At 41.9% G+C, this 10458-nt stretch overlaps 1 protein-coding gene across 1 annotated transcript; it reads left to right on the forward strand.

Annotated features, from left to right (window-relative positions):
• Window positions 1-275: 275 nt before the first annotated feature.
• Window positions 276-10068, forward strand: LOC311047492 (metallophosphoesterase MPPED2-like). Its single transcript, XM_084060224.1, has 8 exons — window positions 276-425; window positions 2152-2279; window positions 3164-3317; window positions 3493-3674; window positions 4256-4481; window positions 5908-6023; window positions 6204-6317; window positions 6868-10068. The coding sequence occupies exons 2-8, from the start codon at window positions 2219-2221 to the stop codon at window positions 6978-6980; spliced, it is 966 nt and encodes a 321-aa protein (XP_083916350.1). The 5' UTR covers window positions 276-425; window positions 2152-2218; the 3' UTR covers window positions 6981-10068.
• The last annotated feature ends 390 nt before the right edge of the window (window positions 10069-10458 follow it).

Here is a 10458-nt window from a genome sequence, read left to right on the forward strand (position 1 = left end):
CTTGTAGATCTGTTATTTTCAGCGAAAGCTTTCCCCACAATACGGATGCTGGGGTTTACGTGGTTACGATTCTGTCTTATTTTGAAAAACACGTACCGGAAGTCGGAGGCCGGTAGCAGAGGGCGTCCCTTGCCAAAAAGAACAGATCTACAAGTTAACAACGCGTCGCACTACCACCCGATCGTGACGCGTCGGTAGTTTGTAGATCTGTTCTTTTTGTCATTCGCGACTACGGAAGCCCAAAAAGGTCACAGCTTATTTTCTGTGCCAAAAAAGACAACACAAAACAAAACGGGGGCTGTTATTATTATTTAGACGGTATTTTGCATCATTACGCGAACAGCAAACAAGACTGCGTTGTCTTTATCTACCGACAGTTGATGAGCCTTGTCAAAAAAACAGAGAGATAGATGATCTGCTGCCTGGTAAGGATGGTGCGATGCAGGAGAGCATCTAGCCCCTTTCGGGACCCTGTTTACCTTGTTTTGTATTTGGGAAGACGGTAACCAGGGTCCCTTGACGCTCAAAGCACTCTCTCTCATATTCGCGGGTACCACTGTCTCGTCTCGGGCTAATAGCTCGTCGCTGGGAAGTTGCAGAGATTTCTCAAAGGTACCAAAAAGAGCAATACTAAACCGCGGTTAATCTGCATTAATGCGCTCGGATCGGCGCTGCCGTTTAACATTTTTAATCATTTAGTAAAGCTAAATTTCCTCTCTCAAACAATGCTCCACTTCCCATGTCCCGCCTCCCCGCGTTGTGACTGACAAGCTGCGCGTCCTACGCATAACTCTATGGTCCTACGGTACTGCCTCTGATTGGCGAGCTCCTACATGCTTGCATGACAATCACAACGCGGGGAGGCGGGACATGGGAAGTGGAGCATTGTTTGAGAGAGGAAATTTAGCTTTACTAAATGATTAAAAATGTTAAACGGCAGCGCCGATCCGAGCGCATTAATGCAGATTAACCGCGGTTTAGTATTGCTCTTTTTGGTACCTTTGAGAAATCTCTGCAACTTCCCAGCGACGAGCTATTAGCCCGAGACGAGACAGTGGTACCCGCGAATATGAGAGAGAGTGCTTTGAGCGTCAAGGGACCCTGGTTACCGTCTTCCCAAATACAAAACAAGGTAAACAGGGTCCCGAAAGGGGCTAGAGAGCATCCACAGTAGCTTATGTTATGTAGGTTATGTTGGCTACAGTAGGTTATGTTGGATTATGTCAGTGGTTTTCAACCTTTTTCATATCAAGGTCCATTATTTATTCGGCATTTGAGTCACAGACCACCATTTGATGAGATTTAGACTCTCAGACCCAAGACTTACAGTAATAGAATTTGTTGTCGTAAGATGTTGTCCACAATTCCATGCTGTATTGATGTGGTACCAATAGGAGAGATAACAGGCAAACGTTGATCAAAATAACACTGAAACCCCTCAAGGACCACTGGATTATGCAGTTATCATGTCGTCACTTACAAGGCAATATGGATCAGGTAGCCTTGGACCAAGACCGTCAGAGATTTATTTGATTGAGTCTGACATTTGTGTACGTCAGACTATGAAATAATTCTCTGGTCCAATCCAAGGTTATGCAGATCAGGATAAGGAAGAACTCACCCTCTCTGTAAAATGATGTTTCCCAGGAGGTTTTGTTTAGGTCTTTAGAGTAATTATTGTCCTAATAATGTCGTTTGCACATAGACTCCAGTTAAGAGCAGACAGGCCATGTGTAGCGACAAAGCTGTCATGTATGCATAGGAATACTGTTGAGGGGCTAATAAATTATAGAATATTATGATTTAATTTAATTCTTTAAGTCTGTTAGTCCATTGTCTTAAAACTAAAAATTATTCTTATACATATACGTAATAATCAAGCAGGAGCATTGGAATGTCTATCAAATCTTATCTCAACTATGTATTTTTGTATGTCTTCGTATATGTGCTTATAGCTCAGTGAGAGTGGGGCCTGTGTGCATGTGTGTCTGTGAGTAAACAAAGGTGTGTGTGTGTGTGTGTGTGTGTGTGTGTGTGTGTGTGTGTGTGTGTGTGTGTGTGTGTGTGTGTGAAAAATAATGCAAGCCAGTGAGTTTGTTGAGTAAAAGATTGCAAGAGTTTAATGTACGTTTGTGTTTGTGAGCATGTCAGGAGGATGTCACCAAGGTGCCACTGGTCTGCAGGTTGGCGGCGGCTGCGATGCTACTGAATTGAATCCATGAGGATGGCCCTTAGGAGCAGGGCCCAGCCCTCTCCTCTGCCCCAGCCCTACAGCCAAGGTCAGTACATTGGACTGGACATTAGTGGGAGTCAGCAAAGCTGGCATGATCAGCTAGTTTGTAAACTGACAGGTTGGCGGTGCCATAGGTTGATACTCCCCTGTTCACGTATATCTATGACGACACAAATCCATTGACACGACTTAGTAAATGCATCACTTCCTAATGTTAAATCCCACACATCAGACCAGGTACATGGATATTTTGGCATTGACAATTCAATGGAAAAGCACCACGCTCTATGAAAAGCAGTGGGAAAGAAGGAATCAATATGAATCACATAAGGAGTTTACCAAAACATGTTTCCTGCCTAGAGTATGTGGGTAGTAGTAGTACTCAACTTATAATGAGCTATTTGTCATACATTGTAGATTAGTTAGGCCCTAAAACTATGAATTAATGAATGGCATGTTGAAAACAACACTGAATATGTACATTTCCTCTTAATGTTCGTGGAATCCTTATCCTTAAAGAACATTACAAGCATCCTTCATATCTTTAATGTACCATGAAAGTAACCACGGCCCAATGGCACTTCATCGTGTCCCTGGGCTGCAGTGATTAAGAAATGTTCAGAAATGTTTAAACATTTTCACACATTTTTTAAAGTATGAAATTATTACGGAAATTGGGCCATAGCACTTTATTTATTTTGCTTATTCGTACCGGTCATTGTCAGTCACTTCTTTTATGTCAAATCCGCTCTGTGCAATTTTTGTTTACCAAGCCTAAATGGCAAACAAATGTAATAATCGCAATTATTTGTATGACAGCTAATCGTCAATTAGACGATTAGTCTAAGGTCATGGTCATTACAGCCCTTCATGAGGGCATGTGCTGCAACATAAAATGAGAGACTCACAGTTCTCATCATATGCTTTCAGCATCAGAGGACGAGGAGCCTGAGGCAGACTATGGGTCCCAGAAGAACCAGGATAAAGTGTCGGTGAGTGTGGATGAGCTGAGCTCTGACCCCTCCCAGGCCTTCACTTACTACAACATCAACCACAACCGCTTCCAGCCTCCGGCTGTTCATATGTGAGTAAGCACACACAGCACTAAAGCTACACTATGTAACGTTTTTTTGGTGAATAAAATGTTACTTTGACTAGTCTGTATGATGGCGGGGGTTGTATTTGGCCTCCCTGCTCTTCTATTGATACATTTTTGTCCTGTATCCATCTCTTCCTGTCTTTGTCCCTTCCCTCCTCAGGGTGGAGCCACTGGACCATGAATCCCCCAAACCTCCAGGCCACACACGCTTTGTGTGCATGTCAGACACCCACTCCAGAACAGACGGGATCCCCATGCCGTACGGAGACGTTCTGTTGCACAGTGGAGACTTCACAGAGCTGGGCCTGCCCGCTGAAGTCCGCAAGTTCAACGACTGGCTAGGTAACGCACACACGCACGCACGCACGCACACACGTACAGCATACATTCATTGTTATTAATTATTTTATAATTCTATGCTGTATTAAAGTATCCATTTACACATACTTTTTTTTAATATAAACAATGAAGTATTGATTACACCACTCAATCTCCTCTCTTAGCGTCATGTCTTTGTTTTGTCTTTTTTTTATTTGTATTTTCTGCTCAGAATGTTCTTTGATGTTTTTTTTGTTGTCTATTTTCTTATGTTTTTTGTTTTGTTTTAGTTTTTAGACATTAATACATTCTAATTGTAATGTAAACGGTGAGGTTCTCTTATAAGGCCTCCTAGGGGTTCTTACCTCACCAGCACAACAATATTCTGTCATCTTTCCTAGGAAAGAAGTAGTATACTATGTATATGTATATGTCTCCTGTTGTGCAAATCAATAAATCCTCTCCTCTCCTCTTCTGTCTCTCTCCTCCAAGCTTTCCATATGATTCCAGCTCAGTGTGCAATAACATCAGGCCAAAACGTCTTCTTTTCCTTTCCTGACTAACTTCTCATTAATCTGTCCTCTCCTCTCCCTCTCTCCTGTTAGGAAGCCTTCCCTATGAATCTAAGATCGTCATAGCAGGAAACCACGAGTTGACCTTTGACCCGTCCTTCCTGTGTGAACTGGTGCGCCAGGACTATTACCGCTTCCCCTCAGTGTCCAAGCTGCAGCCCGCCGACTTCGACGAGGCCAAGGGTCTGCTGACCAACTGCGTGTATCTGCAGGACTCTGAGATCACCGTCAGAGGGTTCCGAATATATGGCACACCCTGGTGAGACATGGCTATCCCCTCAGAGCCGATTCATTGGTCGTAGTTAGTCTCGCGAGCCTGACTCTTGCCTCCCACCATTTTTAGCGGCACTAGCCGCTCTATACCTTTAGGTATAGAGCGGATCCTGCTCTATACCTGACTTTGTCCATGTTCACCGTCAACGCTCTGATTGGTCAGACCCGTCAACGCTCTGATTGGTCAGACCCGTCAACGCTCTGATTGGTCAGACCCGTCAACGCTCTGATTGGTCAGACCCGTCAACAAAGTGATTGGTCAAGCTTCACGTGACATGGCTATAAACACATTATAAACACATATCGATGACAAAATGTATCAAAGGCGCCGCTACCTTCACACAGGGTGTGATTTTTCAAATACATACAGTCTGGAGCACGGAAGCGCTGAAAATGATCAACGGTAAAGCGGATGTCCCCCCCCCCCCGGCTTCCGTCTCGTCTTTGTGGTCGCATACATGCATCCTACTGTAAATCAAATTATTCAAAGCATATGATAGCTTTGTGCTTAGCAGAAATGAAAATATATATTTTGAAAATATTTTAAAATATATTTTCGTGAACGGAAATGACGAACAGATGACAGCTTCCTTTCTCGACTTTCAGGAGGTGTAGTTCCAGAGTATTTGGAGATTGAATAGTAGTCTGGCCACGGGAGACTTGGTCGTGGTCGACCAAGGGGGTTGGCTCTTGAATACTAGATACTGTATCTATATATATAATAACCTTATAATTCTGACAGTATATAACTGATTGTATGCAGCACAATCAATTTGACAGATTGCCTGCTAACTGATTAGTAGACACATTCCTATGAGTGTTAATACAAATGTTAATAGACCAAATACATTCTTGACCAGGCTGTTTTTGTTACAAGATGTTGTTATCCATGCTTAGCATTTCATAGTCTGTTATCAGCGTCAGAAATCTATAAGTTGATGACCATGTCCATTTGTTACCATTTGTACACTGTTGGAGCTACAGACCTGCAAGTGTCAGTTTGGTTTCTATCACTGCAGCATGCCACACTGGTCGTTATTTCCATATTACTTTCACTTCCTGTAGCTACCAGATCATTCTAGCGCCCTCTAATTCATTACAAAAACAAACACTAGCATCAACGAGGGATACCATTTTCATTTAAAGCCGGTGTTTCCGGACCTGCATGCAATAAATACACAAAAGAATGGAAATGATATAATCTAAGATGGTTCTGCGCGAGGTATTTCCTTGCCACTGTCGCCAGATGATTGCTGAGGGGGGAGACGATGGGTCTCTCAGCTCTATAAAGTATTTTGAGACAACTTGTTTTGATTTGGCATTATAATAACATTGAATTCATTTGAATTAAACTGATCACACACTCAATCTCTGCCTCTCTCCCATACGCCCCCCCCCCTTCCCCCCATCAGGACTCCGTGGTATAATGGCTGGGCCTTCAACCTCCCCAGAGGACAACCTTTGTTGGAAAAGTGGGACCTCATACCTGATGGAATTGACATCCTGCTCACACACACACCTCCTCTGGGTAGAACACACACACACACACACACACACACACACACACACACACACACACACACACACACACACACACACACACACACACACAACACGATAATCTTTTAATTTGTTTTTTTTATATCTTGTGTGTGTGTGTGTGTGTGTGTGTGTGTGTGTGTGTGTGTTGTGTGTGTGTGTGTATTAGGCTTCAGGGACTGGGTCCCCAGGGATCTGAAGCGTGTGGGTTGCATTGATCTGCTAAACACACTGCAGCGAAGAGTACAACCAAAACTCCACACCTTTGGAGGGGTGCACGAGGGTAGGACGCACACTTAAGGGCCATTCACACTGAGCAGAGTTCACACCAGGGATGCGGAAAGGGGGGTGCTGAGGGTGCTGCAGCACCCCTGGTGGTGTGGAAGAGAAAGAAAAAAATAGAAAAACATTTTAATTTTTTTTAAGATTATTTTTTTTTGTAAATTAAACAAATATATATAATTTTAAAGTCTATATACACACTTATATATTAAAACAATGATGTATTTAACTACAGTATGGGGAATACAATATTTGTTGGAAAAGGTGAAAAAATCGCGGGACACGTGTGAAAAAAAATCAAGTTCCCCGCCAAGCCCAGCACTCCTTGGCATAAATGACTTCCAGCGTCCCTGGTTCACACCAACTATAAAAAAAATACAATGGTGAACGATATAGTTATAGTTATAGTGCTCAGTGTGAATGGCCCTTTACACACCGACTCACACCTCCTGTCTTTCACTCTGTTGCAGCCATTTCATCTCATGATGTTAATATGAACTGTTTGTCTGCTTGTCTGAGGGTCCTATGTCCGTCCGTCTCTTCATTTCCAGGTTATGGTATAATGACTGACAGTTGTACCACCTACATCAACTCATGTACCTGTACAGCAGGGTACATGCCCATGAACCCGCCGCTGGTGTTTGACCTGCCCAACCCCACGTAAGAAGAGGAAGCACTGAATACATTTAAAGGATATACCGTTGGGCTTTTCCTCCAGAATTCCTCAAACTATCCCTTAAAGGGAAAACAACTACCGTTCCATCTGTTTTTAAATTATTACATGGTGAGTTTTAATGGATAAAGGACCTTTTTAAAAATCTAAATAATAATATCTGTCAAACAAGGATTGTGACGTTTTGACTGTGGAACTGTGATAAAGATCCTTATGGAAACCCTACAAACTCTGTAATTTAATGGTCTGCAGTAAGTGGACAGGAAATTAAATCGCACAACGGTGGTTAATTCAAGACCCGTCCCAAATGAACATGTCCGTCCTCTTTGCCTGCTTGATGACCCTCAAATGTAAAATGATTCGTTCTCTTGATTACTTGGCACAGGCATTCTTATCACCATGTGTATAATTTGTTTGAGTGAAGAGGTAAATTAAGTGACTTAGTGGATGGAGGAAGATTGAATTTAAAATGTATAGACTTAAGACTTTTTTCCTTAGCTTACACATACCCGCAAGCCAACAGTCTTCCTAAAACCAATATTTAGTGTTTTGTTTGTGAAATGAACTGTGTTTTTTATAATTCTCATTTTGTACTGGTGGATGGATTTAATTTTAGGCAAACACAGGAGAAGGAGCGCACACCAGTATTGAAGAGGTGCTGACCACGGTAAAAATATAACTTATAAAAAAGGAGGAGGCCGCACAGCTCGTTGCCTTGATGCAAAATAGATTTATTAAAATGCAGAAACAAACGTTTCGACTGGATAGTCTTGAAGTTTAGCAAGTGAACAGAAACGAGTGGAATTGAAGTATCAACATTCCTGTGGGTGCAGTTCATTTATGGATGATGAAGAATGAGTTAACATTATAGCTTTTTGCTAGTTTTTGCCAAATATCTAAACAAGCAAAAAGCCTTCTCATGCTTTGAAGACTTCTCATGCTTTAACCACATAAGCCATATTTTATACTTCAGCTAAGCTCACAACAAACAATACAAGCTCACAACACCTTGTATTGCAACACCTTGTGAGCTTGTCGATCTATACGACATGTTGTGAACTTGTAGATTGGCTATTTTAAAAAATATATGTTTTTTAACACTCACCAGGTTACTTTTTTTTTTAAATAATTGATTACGTTATATTTGATAATCTGTATTCAGATGATAGTTTGTTGACATGAAATCGGGATGTTTGAATCATGCTTTCTCTCTATCCAAACATTCTATCCTATCTATTGACAAACATTTAGAATTTCAATGAGGTTCAGATTGCTGTAAAGCTTCATTCATACTCCCTCGTAGGACAGTATCGCTTCCAACAAGAACTGAAGTACAAGCTAATCACATCACATCATTGTTATCTTGTAAATGAGTTCTTGCCAGCAAGTGGCACTGTCGTCCTTCTTCTAAGTATACATTAGGCTTAAAGGGATATTTCACTTTCAAACATGTTTGGGGTAATTTTAATGTCTACTCTGGCTTTTGTGATCACCCCGGACAGTTTATAAGTTGCTTGATTCAGTATTTAGATATTTGATATTCATTTGATCAGACACACCCCCCTATACAAACCCATTGTAACTTCAAACTCCATTTACCTGCCATTCACGGTTATAACCGTGAATAAAGATCCAACCCGTTATCTGCCAATCACGGTTATTATTATTTATTTACGCCCAGAACCCAAGATAACGTGATCCGAAGATTTACTGCTCCATTCACTTCTTGGTTAACTTATTACTTTAAAATCCTGTATCTCAGCTCCTGTGTACTTTTTTGTTGTTGTGATGTTTCTTTGCTGAAACATGTTATTTGTAACTGAGCATAACAAGCTAATGCTAAGCTAACGTGCTAAGCTAACGTTTTTGTGGAAGCACAGTGAAGCCCTCTGTGATTAGCGACCATCAGGGGGGGTGCAGTACGTTAGTCCGACAGCGCATTCCTCCGACAGCGCAGCGCTCCGACGTTTCCAATACTAAACCCGAACCAAACCCGCACCCTAACCCTAACCGCACGCGGATGCCACATAGTCGGAGAAAAGGTCTGTCGGATTAACGCATGCCTCCCATCAGGGGATCGATCATACTGGAGATAAATATTCTGTGGTTCTTGAAAAAATTGTCAGAATGCTTAAAAATACTGTCAGGGAAGGGGTCTGACAGCATTAAAAAGCCCCCGGCAGGGAATGTGTTAACCTTGAGAAAGATAGTCCTTCTAATACATGAATATCAAATATCTAAATACTGAATCAAACAACTTCAAAACTGTCTAGGGTGCTCACAAAAGCTAGAGTAGACGTTAAATTAGGAACTTTATTTTGCTTTAATTCATTTGGGCAGATTGCAATACATCTAGCTGAGTGTATTCGTGCCCCCTGCAGGATGTCCCCTGCTGATGTTGGTGACTCATGGCCTTTCCTCCAGCACCAACATTTCCAGTTGTGTGTAATGAACAGCACAGCCTCTACTCTAGACTTTGCTAGCAGAGCTTAACACACGCACAGATAAATTAGCCTAATGTACGTAGACTGAACTAGAAAAGTGTGCTCTTCTGAGCGCAGGTCTCTGCCAGGCCGGGTTGCCTACCCATGTGCCTGCAAACTTTGGAAGGCAGTAATAGCCAGTTGGAATGGGATCTAAAAATCTGACTCATACAGTACATCTTGATCAAATTACCCCAGATATATAGATAGAAATGTACCGATTTGTGTGAGTTTTGGACAAAATCTAAAGTAAAAAGTGTGTTTTGAAAACAAATGGTAGAAATGTTATCTGGCACAAACAGGGTCTATACCTTGGATCCAGGGGGGAAAAGATGTTGATCTTACGACCTACGGTTCAATAGTTATAGGCCAAAACATGAAGTGGACTGTTGAAGCACCACCATGAGGAGATTTGAAGAATTTGGGATGGAGGTTCTTCCTCGGCTTAGTGGGAATGTGTGTGCAAAGTTTCCCAGCAATCGGGCGCTGCATTTATGATGTGTGGCATTTTATGCAAAACAGACCACCCCCACAAACTTTGGAAGAAAATCATTGTCAATCGTAATGGAATATAAGAAATGTGACAGATACGTCTTGATCACATAACTACAGAGATAATGTATACCAATGTCTGTAGGAGTAGTAATAAAGAATGTGCTTGGCAAAATTCTGTCTCATAGTTGAGCTATGACTGGCCGATTTGGGGGGAACAATCGGTAGAGATTCTTCCTTGGCCTGCTGGGAGTGTGTGTGCAAAGTTTCCCGCCGATCGGTCCAACAGTGCTAGCATGTCATGCAAAACGGGCCCTCCAGCATACTTTGAAAGCCAATCGTAGTCAATGGGAATAGAATCCGAAAAATTTGTCAGATACTGTACATCTTGATCACATGACTACAGAGATAATGTGTACCAATTTGAGTGATGTTTGGACAAAATCGGTAGGAGTAGTAGCAAAAACTGTTTTGAGAAAACGCGGAAATGGGTG

Source organism: Gymnoscopelus microlampas, assembly GCF_963454915.1.
Source record: "Gymnoscopelus microlampas genome assembly, chromosome: 6".
Taxonomy (NCBI): Eukaryota; Metazoa; Chordata; class Actinopteri; order Myctophiformes; family Myctophidae; genus Gymnoscopelus; species Gymnoscopelus microlampas.

What these genes read in the sequence shown, in the direction of transcription:
- LOC311047492 (XM_084060224.1), top strand. Translation starts at nt 2,219, where the DNA reads ATGAGGATGGCCCTTAGGAGCAGGGCCCAGCCCTCTCCTCTGCCCCAG. An exon ending in GCCCCAGCCCTACAGCCAAG is followed by an intron (nt 2,280 to 3,163) that starts GTCAGTACATTG and finishes ATATGCTTTCAG; the next exon opens with CATCAGAGGACGAGGAGCCT. An exon ending in CAAGTTCAACGACTGGCTAG is followed by an intron (nt 3,675 to 4,255) that starts GTAACGCACACA and finishes CTCTCCTGTTAG; the next exon opens with GAAGCCTTCCCTATGAATCT.